We start from the raw sequence: 19,271 nt of genomic DNA on the forward strand, positions 1-19,271 counted from the left end.
AAGCCTTTACCAGTTGGTGTGGTGAAAAGCTAATTTACATTGTCTGTGGAATAAAAATAAAAAACCGACCAAGTGCGAGTCGGACTCGCCCACCGAGGGTTCCGTATCCGTACAAACTTTCAATAGTTAAAATAATCATGTTTCTCATGTAACATTAAAGACTTGACTAGAAGTTTAGGTATAGCCCCATCTCTCGGTGAATTCGCTAACTAATTTACGCGACCTGTATAGTATGTCGGTTTTTCAGGGATAATTATTTATAATGCTAACCGATTTCGACAGGTTTTATTTTATTTGAAAGAGTTTTTTTACATAAACTCTTGTATTAATTTGAAGTACGATATAAATCCGCAAGAGTGGTTAAATTGAAAGTTAAAATCTGAAAAGACTGCCGATTGTGACCAACGACAAATGGACGCGTTCAGGCTGTTAAGGCCGTGTTGCACGTTTATGCGTCCGTGGCACACAAATGGTCTCGCCGGAAGATCAGCGCTGACCCTGTGGTTAGCATTACGCTGAGGCGGGACCATTTCGTGGTAAACAATTATATGAATGTGTTTTATTTTTCTTTGTTTTTTAATTATTATTTTTTCTTTTAACTTTTGAATGTGCTTTTATTGTTTTATATGTGTTGTATGTTGTTTATCACGAATAAATGATTGATTTATGATTTAAAAGTTTTTTTTCTTAAAAAACAGTTTTCAAATTACAGACACAATTTTATTTTTCCTGTAATATTTAGCATAAAACCAATGGTTCGTAAAATTTTCATAATTTTTCGTTGGTAAACTTCGGAGATAAGGGGGAGGAGGGGAGAACGGTATTTTTTTTACATTTTCCTTCATAATTCTTTTATTCTCCACTGCAAAAAATAAAATTAGTTTTGATATGTACAATTTTAGCTCTTTCTAACGATATCCCACTTGACCTAGTAACTTGACATTTACAGTTTGCCCCCCTTTCATTAGTTAAAAAAAATAATACCTTCAATTTGTAGAGGTTAACAATGTTCATTGTTCATAACTATTCCGAATTTCATACCGATAACATAAGTAGTTCTCGAGATATTTAGTTATGTGACAGACGGACAGACAGATAGACAGACACAATTTTCACCGATATACATTCAGAACGATAGTATTCACGTATGTAATGAAAAGAAATACGAAAATACCCGAGCTCAAAATGCGCGCCATCTCTAACGTCAAACTGCATACCACAGATTACGCAGGTGTTCGTAGTTTCGTAGGTGCTGCGTCTCGCGCTGAATATAGCGGATATCCCACTGCTGCCAATATAATCATAAAGTGAAACTAAATATTATCTTTCGTCTAAACTAAGTTTTATATACATGTTTTATTTTATCTTGATATTCAAACACGAACGGAAAAATACCCATTTTTTGTGTAAATTTCGGTATTGATACCATGCATGGACTTAATAATATAGGCCGGCAACAGACAGTCTTAATTTTCATAATCTTAAAAAATCATAAACTTATAAAATAAGATTGACTGCCTTGCCACACACATTCTTAAAATTCAAATTATTCGCAATCTGTCAGATCAATCTGAAAAAAATCATGATCTTAAAAAATAAGGCCGGCAACAGACAGTCTTAATTTTCATAATCTTAAAAAATCATAATCTTATAAAATAAGATTGACTGCCTTGCCACCATAGATTTAGAATTATTAAACTAGATTGTGTAGTTAGGTCAAAAAGTGTGTCCACATGAGAGGTCATTGTTTGGGCTGGTGTCCCTCTCGCACTTACTGACAATGTCAACATTATTCAGTGACGTCATCACTGTCATACATTGGGGATACCAGTCAATTTTCAAAGTTACTACCAAATCTACTAATACCCATTTGAATGTATTTTTTAATTATACAAATCTTTGATTTATTGGCATCAAAATAATTACATTATAATTATTTTCCAATTCTTTGTAATATATCGAAACCCTAGTTTGAATATAACACTAAAATAATATAAGAAGTTATAAAGTCAGGTAATATACAGATAAAAATACTACTACTATGGTAACCTCATTAACACTGGTCACACGTGCGAGAGGGACACCAGCCCAAACAATCCCCTCTCATGTGGACCGTTTTCTCTAGTCTGATACGATCAACTTTCTCTCTCGGTGATAAGGTTCAATTTAGTATGGCAAAAAATGTGATTGAGCTGTCCCCTGTAAAGGTCTTTGCTTGCCACACACATTCTTAAAATTCAAATTATTCGCAATCTGTCAGATCAATCTGAAAAAAATCATAATCTTAAAAAATAAGACTGTGTGTGGACAGTTGCGAAATTGTATGGGAATTCGTGCACTCGATCTGATTTCGGCCTTAGGCCGGCAACAGACAGTCTTAAATTTCATAATCTTAAAAAATCATAATCTTATGAAATCAGATCGAGTGCACGAATTCCCATACAATTTCGCAACTGTCCACAGTCCACACACAGTCTTATTTTTTAAGATTATGATTTTTTTCAGATTGATCTGACAGATTGCGAATAATTTGAATTTTAAGAATGTGTGTGGCAAGGCAGTCAATCTTATTTTATAAGATTATGATTTTTTAAGATTATGAAAATTAAGACTGTCTGTTGCCGGCCTTCGACTGTGTGTGGACAGTTGCGAAATTGTATGGGAATCCGTGCACTCGAACTGATTTCATAAGATTATGATTTTTTAAGATTATAAAATTTAAGACTGTCTGTTGCCGGCCTAAATCTATGATACCATGACATTGACATCAACATTGTTGTGTTTCTAATCTGTGGTCCTGTTTCGTTATTGTGAACGCAGTCCCTCTCGTCTAGTCTGCACTTTACTTGTAGAGTTTGCCAGCTGGGCGGTTCCAATACTTAAATTTTCTACTTTACTGTTAATGTTAAGCGGTTAGTGAATTTCTTCGTTATAGTACATATTAACAGTGCCCAACACACAAACTGTAAGTACTAAATTAGTTACCAACGTATTTGTTTTCTCAGTTGTCGAGTCGAATCGATACCATGACAGGCGGTGTAAAACAACGAGAGTAACAGTAACATAATTATTGTTTTCTAATTAGATCATCTCATCTACACATTAGCATTAATAGTCAGTAAAATCTCGGCCTGTAATAAAGTCCAATAGGTTCACAATATTTTGTTGTTGTCTAGTGTCAATATCACTTCGGTAGACGTCAGTAATTAGATGTTTTCCAGGTCAATAAACTTATGTACTTTTCTTTTGCCATGATGTTTTTATTACAAGCTCATAAATATACGTCTACTACATTTCTAATTACTTAATATTTTTTAGAACAATCAATAGCCCTCATATGTAGGATAGATAAAACACAAATATTATCAAAATACAGTGCAATGTCGATAATCTGGCACTGTTGCTGACACTGAGGTGCTGGATTAGTGGAAAATTCGGATTACTGGAAATTAGAGCCATTCTCCATATATTCTTTTTTTTTTAAATGTATGTCCTATAAAAAGACTGCTAAAATAATAAACATTCAACTATTATCTAATTTTTAGCCACTTTAAGGTGAATTCAGACTGATAATTTACGCATAGATGGTAAACGCACTTGAAATTATCACTTGCATCTCTATTTTAGTGCCAGATTACCGGATGTTTCGGACCACCCAAGTGCCGGATTGTCGAGACTGTATTGACATTATTGACCAAATAATCACGATTAGATCAGTGTCTGAAATATTAAAAACAAAATTTGAGCCACAGTATGACTATATTGCAATATACTTTTTGTCAAACTAACTTATAACTGCGAGATAGGTTAATGTTTGTAATATTTATTGTATGTTTTATTTTATCAACATATGCTTTGAGTGGCCCTAAAACAATTCCGTAACCTTTTTAATGCCATTACGCCAATGTGGCATATATAAACTCGAGGTCTCACGTCAACACAGATTAATCAATCCATCACAGACCGCAGAGCGACAAATTGATCATTGATAATGTGGCAACATGGCATTAAAAAGGTTTAAATTTGATTTGTCTATCGAATGTTTACCAATGAGAAGGCACACTCAATGGTTACGACAGATGGCACCACCCTATTAGTCCATTGCACAGATAAAGAATTTCATATGTGAGAGCGAGAAGGTGGTATTTGTTTTCTCTCTCTCACATATGAATGACAATGATATGCCTAGACACTTGCACAGGCGCCGCCTGACGGGATAAAATGTCAGTGTGCCTCCTCATTGTACCATGCCTACAAAGAGTTTTAACAAAGTACATATTTAAATTTTGAATGTTAAATACATAACATATTATTCCTTTATTCATTTATAAAGCCAAAGTTAGTTTTTACAATACAAATATTAAAACACTTACAAACTACTAGTAGTACAAAAGATATATGTCAGGTCAGCGTTGCAGAGAGAAGAACCGACATACTATCCACCCTATGTCCAAGACAACTGTGTTCTGCATCTGCGCCTTGATTCATCAACCTACAGTAAATGTTTTCTTCTCGAGATTGGTTGCTCTCATTCTCCTCCGAGTGTTTGATCATTTAATAAACATCCCTCATGGCAGTTATATCATGAACCAACTTTACTGGATTTGTCCTCTGCTTTCACAAAATTCTCTTCAATAGTCCTGACAGTGATGGAACATTGATCCGGATAAAGACATATATTTATTATTATTTGTTAAGTGCTGGTTTTGCGAATTCTTTTTTTGCATTGCCTACTGCTCTTTGCGAGTTTTAACAATTTGTTTATTGTCATTTAGACCAACTAATAACCAAACTGCTATAAACCTGCTATCACCAATTGTTTAAACTATAGATGCATCAGACAGCTATAGACAGATTTTTTATGAACTGTACCTATCAGACATTTCGTCACTACTTTTAAAAAATCTCGTATCTCACGCTGTTCCTCAAAGTTAAAACGCAGTAAGTCTATATGCATTCCATACATACTTACTACAATTTTCTTTTCATTGACAGACGAAGATACAAGTTTTTTTAAAAGTAGTGACGATTCGTAGTGTTCCCCGGGCAACATCAACCTGTCTGATATTCGCTAGTTTCGCCACAGCTACGCTATGCGATATCCATATCGTCCACCAACTGACTTCCTGATATCTTCCGGGTAACTGGCAATCTGTAAGTCTTTATTCAAATCCTGGGACTCGCAACGCAATGTTGCATTAGGTACACTTGCGGTCTTCCCACAGAGAACCTCCTTGGTTGGTCTGTGGGTATTCCTAATTTAGCCCCACTAAGATTGCCACGAATGCTGTCATTTTATATTTTACTGTCGGATGTTCATTTTGGTTTGTCGCTTGTGTGTAACGCGCCAGGTTTGCTATACATCCGAATTTTAATGAATCAGATTCCAGCCCGAATAGAATATATTCAGCAGCCTGCCTTGATGCTTCCCGACGCAAGATCTCCCACTAGACTTCTATTAATTATTCGCAAGTGGCTCAGGCCAAAACTTGAATTGGTTGAAGCTCTATCTTCAACATTTAGACCTCGGTTTTGTTACTCTTTTTTAGGGTTCCGTAGCCAAAATGGCAAAAACGGAACCCTTATAGTTTCGTCATGTCCGTCTGTCCGTCTGTCCGTCTGTCCGTCTGTCCGTCTGTCACAGCCGATTTACTCGGAAACTATAAGTACTACAGTGATGAAATTTGATGGGAATATGTGTTGTATGAACCGCTACAAAATTATGACACTAAATAGTAAAAAAAAGAATTGGGGGTGGGCCCCCCATACATGTAACTGAGGGATGAAAATTTTTTTTTCGATGTACATACCCGTGTGGGGTATCAATGGAAAGGTCTTTTAAAATGATATAAAGTTTTCTAAAAAACATTTTTCTTAAAGTGAACGGTTTTTGAGATATCAGCTCTCAAAGTCGTAAAAAGTATGTCCCCCCCCCTCTATTTTTATAACTACGGGGTATAAAATTCTAAAAAAAATAGAGGTGATGCATGCTAATTAACTCTTTCAACGATTTTTGGTTTGATCAAAGTATCTCTTATAGTTTTTGAGATAGGTTGATTTAACTGTAATTTTTTTGCTGCTACGGAACCCTTTGTGCGCGAGCCCGACTCGCACTTGGCCGGTTTTTTTTAGTAATTTCAGTGTCTATAAAAAGGCATTGTTTAATTGATGTCACGATACTATAATTACTAGACGGCACTGAAAAGGAGAGGGGCGGTGGCTGGGTCGTATCTGTGCCCTAGGTGGCGCTGTGAGCACAGATTACGATAAATTACTAACTAGAACGACACCCTTATAGGCACCATGGTTTTCCCATGGTCAGTTGCCGATAAAGTGAATTTCTAATTCAATTGCGGAATCTCATTAGATTCCTCTCGTAGGCGTAATTCTGAAAGTATGCCGGTAACAAAAATGATATTTTTATAGGTATCATCAGTCACTAGTTAGGAACCTACTTATTGACTACTTTTGCGTTTAAAAGAAATAATAGATATTTAGCCCCATAAACACTCTCCGGTCGTAGGTACTTATTGTTAAAGTACGATTCACCTCCTAGACTTCCCTATTCCGAGTCATTTGGACAGCTCACCCCGTGTGTACCTTTATACTGTATAGGCACATCGCACATCCTGCATTTACGCTCCGGGCTACACTCGGCCTGACGTCTATCCGCGATAATAACGTCACGCTCATTCGTTACGGTACCGCCGCCGTAAAAAAAACTCGCAAGCACGTTCTCGACGGTTTTTATGAAAATACGAATACGTGGATGAGACGCATGTACTGTAGGTATTTTAGTATGTAATCGTGTTCTGGGCTGTATCTGGATGAAATATGTCAGTGTTAGAACCGAACAAAGTTATATGCGGGGGGAAAGTAATTTACAAAGATGTGACAAAGTGAATTATCTATCAGACTGGCCTCCTGAACCCACAAACTATTATTTTAATTTTTGAATCTACATATAACTTAGTTACTATTATAATATTTTAAAATTTATGTAGAATAGCTATGTACAAATGTTTGTACTCGCAGTCTCAGGAGGATAAGCCGAGGATTGGATCTCCGAGAGATATCCGCGAGGTCCTGCTCAATGTCAAAAGTTTGAAAGGATTTCTTGAAGTGTTGGACTAGCAGAACTAGCCTTCACTCCACTCCTCCATCAGACCATCACGGAAACTAGGCGCGAGTCGTTGCCCCCTTGACCCAAGTAGGGGTAGTACCTTATTGTGTTTGGCAATAATTTCATGGCAAGGGTCAGTCTGTAATTTTAGTTCGTGATAATTTAAGTAATTGCTCCACAAGTTCGATACAAGTAGCTAAAATTGTGACAAGTCATAAATAACCTACCTGCCGGGAAATAAAGCTCAAATATTAAACCGAATTTGGTTTCCTACTTAATAGTATTAATCACGCGAGACCGTCGTACCTACCTACTCTCGTTGGTGTGCTTTGTCTGCGGTATACAATGGATTAGACATTAGACTAAACATTTTCCTATGAGGCAATAAGCTCTCAAATTATTCCCTTCTCACAAACGTAACGGACTAAGTTAATGTTAATTCAAACAAAAACGCCTCTAATGCTTGGCAAAAAAGTGTGATAAAAAATCTAGAATGGGCCGGTTCACGAAGGTTACAGTACGTATACGTACAATATTAGTAATGGGCAGTAGATTAGATATAAGTAGGTACTGCTATATCTGGTTCGTTGAATGTTATTCCAATCACAATCCAATTATCTATAAAAGTTGATGCTAACATACAGGTGGACCAGTATAAGTGCGTTTTCCGGTTAAACATAAGTACAAATTTTGAGGACACAATTACACTGGTCACCCGAGCGGCGGCCACGAGGCAACCAATAGGAATAAACACACTGGCTGTATCGTAGCAAATTAGAGAACGGGAAACGTCAGTAGCCGGCCGATGAGTCACGGTGCGTTCTACCTGCCCACGTGGGCCGTGTGTCCGCTTTAGGTATAATACCTGCTATTGTCAACATTAAGGAATTAGCAATGAATTTATTTTGCTCATGAAAATATACGTGCAAACCGCAAGCACAGGGGTCTTGAATTAGCAAATATCTATCTGACTGTAGTAACAGCTATATTATGTGGTTGTACCATAAGTCCACACCTTGCCGCAGTCCGCAGCTGTCATTGATTGTAATGTCCTAGGAATAGATATAATTGTATTAGTGTTGCTGCATGAGTTAGAGATAAATGCGCTAAATAGGAATGAAAAGAAGATTGCGACTGCGAAATACCGTTATGGATTCTTGTAACCGTTGCCCAGTTATTTATTCTTCCACCCTCTGATCGCTTTGCAAAGTCAGTCATTGCATTTTCTAGATATTCATATTTGATTTTCATATGCGCACGAATGGGTTCGTTGCAGTCTTTTTTAGCACGGACTCGGCAGTCAGACCGCTCACAGATAGCCTGAAATCGACATTTTGTTTACTTTCTGAATGGAAATCGATCCCATCCTGAAGTGTTTTTTGTTTGTTTCAGTTTGTTTATGTTTGCCCGTCTGCCAGCTGTGACAAACCCAACCCCAAAAGAGGTAAATATGAATGATTAGACCATTATTGTATCGTAATCGTAGTTTGAATTAGTCAATAATTTGCTGAGTGGCACAATAATTATCTACTTTGATCTAAACATGTGCACTGCTTTGACGGCAGTAAGCTTTAAACTATTATTTGAGATCCAATGGTTGAAATAATGCACATTTTTTTTTATGCAAGATAGTTTACTCTTATGTACATAAACATAACAAGTAAATAAACTCAAACTATATTCCTAGAAGCAGTAGACAGCACGTAATAAAACGGCCCAAGTTTCATTAAGGGGTTCAATGGAAACGAAATTGTGACATTGCAATACGTAACAGGTTTCTTTCTACTGATAGTGATGCCTATGGCCCACACCACAAATTAAACCCGTATCCCGCAGTCAACTTCTATGACACCCGCGAGAATAAGGGGATTGTGAATTATTTAGTCCGTTGTCAGTGTTGTCACTACACGCGAATTAAATGTATTATACTCACCCAAAATAAAAAAACCGGCCAAGTGCGAGTCGGACTCGCGCACCGAGGGTTCCGTACAAACCTGCATTTGATATGAATTTCAACTTGATAGCTCTACGCGTTCATGAGGAAAAAAGTAATAAGTTTATATTTATTAAAAAATATATATTTTGTAATGTAACTAAAAATTTAAGGTTTTCGGAATTTTTCCTTTATGTGTGCTATAAAACGTTGCTTCATGCCAAATTTCAAGATTCTAGGTCGACTGGAAGTACCCATAGCTGGGCATTAACTCGTTAATCCGTTAATCGTTAATTAACGAAGTTAACATTTCGATTAACGGATTAACTTTTAAGTTAACTTGAAAAAATGTTAACGGACTCTTTAACTTCCGTTAAATTTCTCCGAGTCCGTTAATCGTTAATCTAGTAGGGCACAGGCGCCATCTGCGCTGCGAAAAACACGTTCTGAACGCTACTATAAAAGCCCGAAGTACGGCAAATCCTACGATTTGCCGGTAAATCCTATGATTTACCGGTAAATCCTAGGTTTTACCGATGTCGATTGCTAAAAGTCCGAAATATTACCTAAAAAAGTATTCATCACCTAGATTTGCTTTTACTAACTTTGATTCGGTGAATCCTAAGCTTTACCATAGCGATTGTTGTAGTGATAGGGCAGCAAATTCGAGCCCTATTTACGACCACATTCGCTTCCCTAGCCTCTACCGCCCAAAGTGCCCCAACAGTCCCGTCACCGCCAGCATCTCTCCTGACACAGCTCTTGGCAATAGCTCAGGCGATCACTGCCTTCCACGTGCAGCCTAGAGTTCAATAGGCTAGCTGTACTTCGGCCTTTTACAGAAATATAATACGTTATACTGGATACTGATGCATCTAAATGTTTAAAGAAAAGTTCATTTTTTTTTCACGTGTTAACGGATTAACGATTAACTTTAACTTACGTTAAATTTGTCGAAATGTATCGCTTTAACGATTAACGAAGTTAACTTTTTTAGTAACGGATTAGCGATTAACGAAGTTAACTATTTGATTAACGGTGCCCAGCTATGGAAGTACCCTTTAGGTTTTGATTCCCTTGCGAGTACTTGCGAGTTTCAAAATATGCAGCTTAAATTGCTGTTTCTTTTGATTGCGTTGACATAAAAGTTTGATTTTGTTACAGCTTAAAGGTATTATAGACCTGAGTATTTGGTATGAATTTCAATTTAATACCTCTACGCGTTTATGAGGAAATGGGTAGTAAGGTTAAAATTATTAAAAAAAAATATATTATGTGATGTAACTAAAAATTTATGGTTTTCGTAATTTTTCCTTTATCTATGCTATAAGACGTTGCTTCGTACCAAATTTCAAGATTCTGAGTTCACGGGAAGCACCCTGTAGGTTTTGATTCCCTTGCAAGTGTCGAAAATTTGCGGCATAAACGGCTGTATCTTTTGATTGCGTTGGCTTAGAAGTTTGATTTTTTCACAGCTTCAAGGGACAGTAGACCTGAGTAATTGATATAAATTTCAGCTTCATACCTCCACGCGTTCCTGAGAAAAAGGGTCTTGACAGACGGACGGACGGACGGACAGACGGACAACAAAGTGATCCTATAAGGGTTCCGTTTTTTCCTTTTGAGGTACGGAACCCTAAAAATAGATTTAGATAGAAGAAACAAGTTCATCTATCGGCCGAACGTGTCAGATTTTGTACTGAAATTGTTAGCTGCCTGTGTTTTGAAATATGTCTCAGGCCCTTGAGTGCTCATAATTTTTGTGTTGTTGCAATTAAATATCACGTAACGAGGCATTTTTAATGTTTTTGTTGACTTCAACTTTATTACGAAAATTGACGCCCGAAAGCTGCAAACTGCGATTAAAGACGGACAACTCCGTGGAATCTACTGAGTTTATTGGACACGCTAAGTAGATACGTTTGCTTGATCTATGGTATATATGACATCTGTTATTATACTAGTCACTAAAAATCCGCTACCTTCTTCAGAAAACTCCCTGCACTGTGGGATGCACCATGTGATGCATAGTGCCTACTTGACCTGCGCAACTTATATTAATCCTTGGGCTACAGTTTTCACTGTAGCGTTTTATGATAAACAAAAATCTATTATGTGGGTACATAGGTGTTATAATGTTATCCGGCTCTGATCTCATAATAACTAATTGACATGTAAAATATATTATTTTATCAATAAATAAATGAATGAATGAATGAATGAATTGAAAGCGAATAACGAATACTTAAGTAAGTATATAGTTCTTTTGGATTAATTTACGTTTTCATTGAAATTAGTGAATAAAATGACGGTTTTATAATGATACGAGTGAATTATCAATTTGAGGTTCATAGATGTAGGTTTTGGCTCTCGAATGCGCCATACACATTTAATCAATTGTGCTTTGAAAAACGTAGTTTACCAGACTGAACGCGATAGAAAATAGGTATCTTATTTTGCACGTATAATAGCTGATGAAAATGAAGCAATCTTGAACTCGATTTCCCCTTAATGCATACATTTTAGCTGTGTGCGCGCAGGCTCAAAGCGGATGGATAGATTACTCGAATATTCAAACTGATTGAGGTACACCTAAATTGGCGGGTAGCATTTGTCTGTCTGTTTCTGCTCCGTCGTCATAGTCTAGATGAAATAGATTACTCGATACATTTCTCATTTTAGGCAAATTTACGTATTTAGCAATGAATTTCAGGGTGCAAGGCGGACGCTAGACGCCGGGGCCGGAGTAATCAAAGCAATTTTGATACTATTTTGTGTTCATTGTACTAGTTATACCTCATCATAATTATATGTATATACAAGTTCTATTTACATATATGTACAAGTTCTACCTACTTAAACACAAGTCGGAATAAGTAGTATAGGTACCTGTGTGCGTAGCCGAATGCACAAACGCTCACGATAATATCTCTTGCGTAGTTGTCTATCTCTATCGCACTTGCATTGGCGCGACAGAACCAGACTATCTTTCTGCGGCAATTCGATTTCGTTTCGCGTCGCAGCAATTAGTCATACTAGTTATGAAAAAAAAGCTGCACTTTTAGATGGAAGCAAGCCGCTTTACATGGTGATAGTAGACATCATAGTAAACGATTTTTTCCGAGGATATCGAAATTTCATCCCTTAGGAAGCCGAGCGCAGCGAGGTGTTTTATGAAAATGAAAAAAATTCTATCTTTTTATCATATGGTCCGATTTTGACAAATCGTATCTCAAATGAATGATATTGATTAGTGCAATTTAAAAAAAAATATTGTTCAGAAAAAGTAACAAAAAAATTGAAAAATGTAAATTTACGTATCGCATTAAACAACTTCAAAGAATGAATGACAAAATGTAGAATATCGATATACGAGTTTTTTTTATATCAAAGACAGATAAATTCATAATTGAAAACTAAAAACCGCATCGAAATCGGATCAGTAGTTTTTAAGGTACATGTTGCCAAAGTTGGAAAAGTTTAGTTTATATGATCACTTTGCAATTCCTTTGCCAGAAAGTCAGAAATAATCTATTTTTCTTAGACATATCGTCGATATCGACAGACGTCGGCTGCGTTCACTTTCAGCGTTACCAGTGTTACCACTGGTCGCATTCACATTCGATTGTCTGTCCAAACACACTACACTCAGTGTCACTCACTACGTTTGTTCAATTCTGACTTCACCGGTTTATACCGGGTGCCCGGTAATTAATGGACAACCTTTAAACCACCAAGATACTACTACATATACTCGAAAACCAGGCGACTTTTACTAAACCTTAATGTCTATTTTCTAGACCAGTATAAGGTGCCCTCTTGGTGGTTAAAAGGTTGTCCATTAATTACCGGGCACCCGGTATAAATCTATATCCCGGTCAATATAAGTCTAATAAAATAACCGTGAATCATTCAAAACTCTAAAGTCCCATGTTGTAAAATCATTAACAAAAGCAGCTCAGCTTTTGGCGAGAAGTTGGGGAGTAGCAATCCCGAGGGTACCAGAGTGCTCCTGCGAAGTTAAGTCCCCCGATGGCGGGTTAGTGGAACAGTTTGGTCGGCCGTCCAGATTGTAATCGCAGTAGCAGCATTCTCGAAGGCATTAAAATACGTCGTTAGTTGATGATTAAAGACTGTACACGATAAAATCCGGCCATGCATGATATGGAATATTTTTTCCCGAATCCACATTTTGAAGTAATGTTTGTACTTTTATTAACCAGTATATCTTAAACTGTGTAATAATAGTAGCTATTCGTTGTAATGCATGAGTATGTGTGAGTTTTCGTCGAATACAGTCCATAGTACCTTTCATTTTTTGTTCAGCGTTTTTTGACACTCTTCACAGGCTTCCTATCCCACTTTTCACAATAGTAATTATATTTTTAAAAGCCGTTTTACACTCATTAGAATGTCATCATACCACAAAAAAATAGTAATTGTAACTCATTTCAACATTTGGGAGTCAGAAAGGCTTTCTACTCCAAGCATTGAAAGTTGTTTTTATATGGGAAAGCCAAAAAGTGTCAAAAAGTCGAACTCAGCAAAGTTAGAAATTCTCAGAACTTTCTTAATCTTATTACAATCCCAAAAATGTTTACTATTGTGGAATCAGTATATCATCAGGTACATTTTGGCATTTTTGGCTAATATAATTAAACATTAAAATATCTTTTTAACAGGAAAGTTTTGTAAAGACTGCCAGAAGACTGAACAAAAAAATATTGGTACCATGAGATATACACTGCTAAAATTCATAGACCAACTGACGTCATGGTATGTTTATATCTTTAATTTGTAGGTTGATATCCACAAATTATATGGAACCGATCCTGCTTGAAAATTAACTTTCTATTAAAGATTTGCCATATTATGTATGGCCGGATTTTATCGTGTAGTTTTTATATGTACTAGTACGTTAATTCATATGTACAAACTAAACATCGTCTACAACAATGATTCGACGGATAGCGTTGTTCACAGCTAGGTATCTTGCTTCATAGGCACACACAATTAAATAAATGTTTGTTAACATGATCTAAACAGCATTGTTTTGCCCAATGGTAATCAATTATTAATATATTAGGCAGCGTCACATGCGATAGAAGCTTTTGCTTGAAATATATGTTAGTGCCGTTAGACAGCATACTCGTATTGACTTTAGTTGATTAGCCATTTTCGAAACTATCGTTTTAAGTATGTCAATGTCAACCCTAGCCTAGAGTCGCGTATTAAGGACAAGATATTTCTAAACTTCTATAACAAGATGAACCTTTTGAGAATTAAGTAGATAACTTGCAAAAACTATTTTGATAGCAGGGTTCGAAAATATCCGATATTTATAATAAATATCAAAATATCGGATATATATGATATATATCAACTTTGATATATATCTATTTTGTATGGAAGGCATTTCATTTTTGTATTTTTTTGTTGCGTTATTTATGAATACTACTTTAGATAAGGATAAAATGTACTATATATCCTCGAAAACATAAAACATTTTGTAGAAAAACAGTAAAAACAAACACAAAAGACAAGTTTTTTAACAATGTTACATTTTTCAAAACCATTTTTGTATTGAAATATTTATAAAAAAAAAAGATATATATCGGATATTTATATTCATTGATATATATTGTCGAACCCAGCTGGATATATATCCGATATATGTATATCGGATATATATCTTGATATGTATCCATTGATATATATCCTCGAACCCTGTTTGATAGTCCTCAAGTGGTTGATAAATACATAATTATTGTAATTGGAAATTATATACGTGGTAGACAACGACAGGCTGATATTTCTCTGCAACGCTAATGTGGAAGACAGATAAAGAATTTCTGTTTCGTTGTCTAAGGCGCAAATGGCGCAATCGATGTGCGTCTTTGCTAAGCTCTCTATTATTAGGTTTATTGAATAATCAACTAAGCATTATGACATTTTCTTGCTATCGGCATTCTGTATTTTCTATTTTAGTAATTTAATCCTGATTGATGATTTTAATTAAACCTCATTCGGTCTCTACTCCATATATAAATTTCTGCGAAGTCACATAAATCGGGTACTAATGAAGTACTTAGTAATAATGAAGTGACCGTGGTTTGAACTATTCGTAACCGCGTAGCCGTATTTCGGTGTGAGCGAAGTTTTTGTTCGTTACAATTCATCGCAAGCTCTATGCAGTGGCCTCGGTTTGTTAGCGTCGTGTAGTTCAAACGAGAACGCAGCTATGTTACAATTCCGTGCGACATTTTCAGAACTCGATGGATAAATTGGATAACTTTTGCTAGTGACGGTTATACGCGTTTTTTTATTCTGGGAGTTTGAAATCCCATGTTGTTTGGCCAATGCCAATAAGTAAATAATTATGTATGTATTATAAACTGAAATAGATATCATACACGAAGAAAAAACGACATGGCCCACTGGTGGCCGAGCCGGGAATCGAACCCGGGTCTTCAGCTTACGCGGCTAACGTCATTACCACTAGACCACCCGCCCGCCGTGGGCGCAGTGGGCCTTATCGTTTTTTCTTTCGTGTATGATATCTATTTCAGTTTATCCATACTAATATTATAAATGGGAAAGCGTGTGTGTCTGTTTGTTTGTCCGTCTTTCACGGCAAAACGGAGCGACGAATTGACGTGATTTTTTAAGTGGAGATAGTTAAAGGGATGGAGAGTGACATAGGCTATCTTTTGTCTCTTTCTAACACGAGCGAAGCTGCAGGCAGAAGAAGCTAGTAATAATATATAGTAGCGTGACTACTTGAAAAACAACAAATCAAAAAATATTTAATAAAATAATTTGATTTGGTCCATAGTTGTAATTATGTATGTAGTTAAAAAAAACTGAGACAATTGGACCAATCTCAAAATCGAAGTAAAAATGACTCATACATGCTGATCATTATGATAAAGAAGGCAATCTTTTGCGCCGAGCGAACAAACCGGTATCTGTCCCTACGGAGACTTATAACTTGTCTACGCAGCCCTATATATATATATATATATATATATATATATATATATATATATATACTTTAATTGTCTTAATAGTGTTATCAAGTTATGATGATATGACGTTGAGTGTCCCCCGCAGTGAGTCACGCGGCACTCGGCTTGTATACAAACTGTAACTTGATTTGTTTGCTGGCGCCAATGTCAACAACTCGACACCAACGCTGTTCTAATCGAAGTTCCTTAAGAGCTTTTCCGCTACAAAAAATACATTACAATTTTACCTAGCATTACTTACGTTAAAAAGTAAAAGACGTCCCTTAAGTAATGTCAACGGCCTTGAGGATGTTGGATAATTGAGAAGTAGAAGCACTTTTACCTAATCTTCTTTAGGTGCTATGTAATTTTTATGTATACATGGAAGCATTCATAAAGTGCCATGAATAATAATATTACACGAATGTGCAGAGAAAGTATTGGTTAGGTTTGCAGCCAAGTAGGAAACTTACCTACATTTTTCGTAGGTATTTATACTAGAAGGATAAATGCGTCTATACAAAAACAAGGTATAAAATAAACATGAAACAAAGTGTGCAGGTTGATATTTCATGATTGGTAATCCATTTAAGTTTAATACTAGACACATTATTTATTAAGGTAAATAGCCTTTTTTTGGGTGAAGAGTAAAAACAATTTACTCTTAACCTTAGAAACGGTGCACACACATGCTAGAAGCGTGTATATTATTTTTCCCCTCACTAGCTCGGAAACACGTGTTTTGTCCTTTAATACCAGCGGGTAAAAACGCATTTTATCCACTAATGGGTAAAGTAATTTGACCTGAATAAAGTCAAATTAACTGCTTTAAAATTGATAAAAGTAGGTGAATCTAGTAATAAAGATGATTTACCACCTGTGGAACTACTGGAAGCAGTGATAAACGCATTTTTAGGGTTCCGTAGTCAACTAGGAACCCTTATAGTTTCGCCATGTCTGACTGTCCGTCCGTCCGTCCGTCCGCGGATAATCTCAGTAACCGTTAGCACTAGAAAGCTGAAATTTGGTACCAATATGTATATCGATCACGCCAACAAAGTGCAAAAATAAAAAATGGAAAAAAATGTTTTATTAGGGTACCCCCCCTACATGTAAAGTGGGGGCTGATATTTTTTTTCATTCGAACCCCAACGTGTGATATATTTTTGGATAGGTATTAAAAAATGAATACGGCTTTGCTAAGATCGTTTTTTGATAATATTAATATATTCGGAAATAATCGCTCCTAAAGGAAAAAAAAGTGCGTCCCCCCCCCTCTAACTTTTGAACCATATGTTTAAAAAATATGAAAAAAATCACAAAAGTAGAACTTTATAAAGACTTTCTAGGAAAATTGTTTTGAATTTGATAGGTTCAGTAGTTTTTGAGGAAAATACGGAAAACTACGGAACCCTACACTGAGCGTGGCCCGACACGCTCTTGGCCGGTTTTTTTGTGTTGTAGTTTCCTCGCTATAGTGAGGGGAAAAGTTTTGTGTTACACTCGGGTGCAAATGTATTTTACTTCTCGTGTGTTAAAAAACTCGCAAGTTCAGGATTCTATACTCGAACAACTCGCTTCGCTCGTGATTCAACTATAGAATTCAAATACAACTTTGACCCCTTGTATAACAAATAACTATTTCTTTGTTACTAGTATACTTATGATTATGACATATGCAATGCACCAATGTAGTTTCAAATATATTTAAATTTTATCTGATGTTTCTCCCTCCGCCGTGGCTACCAACCTTTATTAGAAAATGTACCATATGGAAATGTACGTGTCTACGAATATTTTATGCAAGACGCCGAGAGCATAATATTTACTTTATATGACTTCGTATACTATGTAGCATGCCTTTGTGTAAATGTCTCTTACATTACACGGACATATTTCTGTGAATGCAGAATAACTTTTTAATATTTAATTTCAGGGAGTGTAAATTACATAATGTTACGGTTAGGCTTGGTTGGTACCTATGTGTAGGTTACAACTGACAGATAATAATTAATTAAAATATTTTTACTGCTCTACTTCATTCGCTGAACCGTATTGTGTAGGTAAAGTAGACTAAAATTATAGTAACAGAGAATTATTGTTCTGAATTTAATTAACTTTCGCACATTGTCTAGGCTAGGGTCACGCCCTATTTAGGGAGCGTTAACCTTCCCGATATTTCTTTTTTATGTTGCTTAAGTAGCTTGAGCGTCAAAAACCTTTGAACTATTACACTAATTAACGAAGGTATTAGGTATCTAATTAAAATATCTATTAAGTAATAATTCCTAAAACAGTTTTTTTAAACCGCGGGATGGCAGTTTCCATAGCGTTGCGGGCGAGACTCACGACTTGCAGCCGCTGCGTGCGTGGTTTTGATCAATTAAACGTACTCGTATGCTGCCGCTGAGACCTTCACGCTTAGTAGGCGGATGACCGAGGTGCGCGGATCGTTCTACTAACTTTCACCTACTGTAACATAGCATGATTACTCCAAAACAAATCTGATACGAATTGTGTGGATAAATATCGTAACTGTCATTAATTGATCTTTTATTTTAAATCGACATTTTTTTTGTGTCGTGGTTGCAACCTTATCATACTCGTTACCATTTGTCATGTTATTCATGTTTGTGCATGTCGGTGGATATATCATTTGCATACCTATCACTGGGACTCGTTATTATTTGGGCTCACTAGTCGAATCTGCACAAAAAAGTAAGACGCAAAATACGGTTATTGCTAGTATTATAGAAGTTTACAAATACGTCAGATAGGAAGTAAGTTTTTAAAGCTCAGAATTGATTGAATGTAATTATAAACAAAGTATACATAAAACATATAATGTAGGGCTAGACAGAGCGACGTACCTACTGTCTGGTCTGATCTGATGGCGTGACTGCGCGTGTCTGGTGCAGAGAGGAGCGAGGAGTGAGGCGGGGCGAAGGGCGAAGGGAGGGCTCTATATGGCACATCCGGAGCCATGAAGGTGGACGCCGAAGCTAAGGACGCGCCCGCCGCGCCTGCCGTCACCCCCGGGACCTCCATCGCTAGTAATACAGACTCGCCTGTGTCATCTCTGGACGGTTTGTTGGTTTAAAACTAACCTCACTAACTCCCAATCACCCAACGCTCTTGTCACATTCCAGACACTTTAATGGCATATCGTGGGTTGCTTGTTGCCAATATAATATATAAACGTCCCCTA

The 19,271-nt window shown here is 36.5% G+C and overlaps 1 protein-coding gene and 1 non-coding gene across 6 annotated transcripts in view; one reads left to right on the forward strand and one right to left on the reverse strand.

Moving 5' to 3' along the window:
• Window positions 1-2,825: 2,825 nt before the first annotated feature.
• Window positions 2,826-19,271, forward strand: part of LOC125241795 (ecotropic viral integration site 5 ortholog) — a 60,611-nt gene continuing 44,165 nt past the window's right edge. For 3 of the 5 annotated variants that reach the window (XM_048150428.1, XM_048150432.1, XM_048150430.1), the window contains exons 1-3: window positions 2,826-2,965; window positions 8,516-8,567; window positions 18,982-19,149. In XM_048150428.1, the coding sequence (XP_048006385.1) occupies window positions 19,047-19,149 (103 nt within the window). In that variant the 5' untranslated portion in view covers window positions 2,826-2,965; window positions 8,516-8,567; window positions 18,982-19,046. Of the gene's footprint in view, window positions 2,966-8,515; window positions 8,568-18,913; window positions 19,150-19,271 lie in introns of those variants that run through there. The other 2 variants (XM_048150429.1, XM_048150434.1) reach the window with 2 other exon arrangements.
• Window positions 15,498-15,569, reverse strand: Trnat-cgu. Its single transcript has one exon. It is a non-coding gene; the product is annotated as a tRNA-Thr (tRNA).

This window comes from Leguminivora glycinivorella, chromosome Z (genome assembly GCF_023078275.1).
Source record: "Leguminivora glycinivorella isolate SPB_JAAS2020 chromosome Z, LegGlyc_1.1, whole genome shotgun sequence".
Classification (NCBI taxonomy): Eukaryota; Metazoa; Arthropoda; class Insecta; order Lepidoptera; family Tortricidae; genus Leguminivora; species Leguminivora glycinivorella.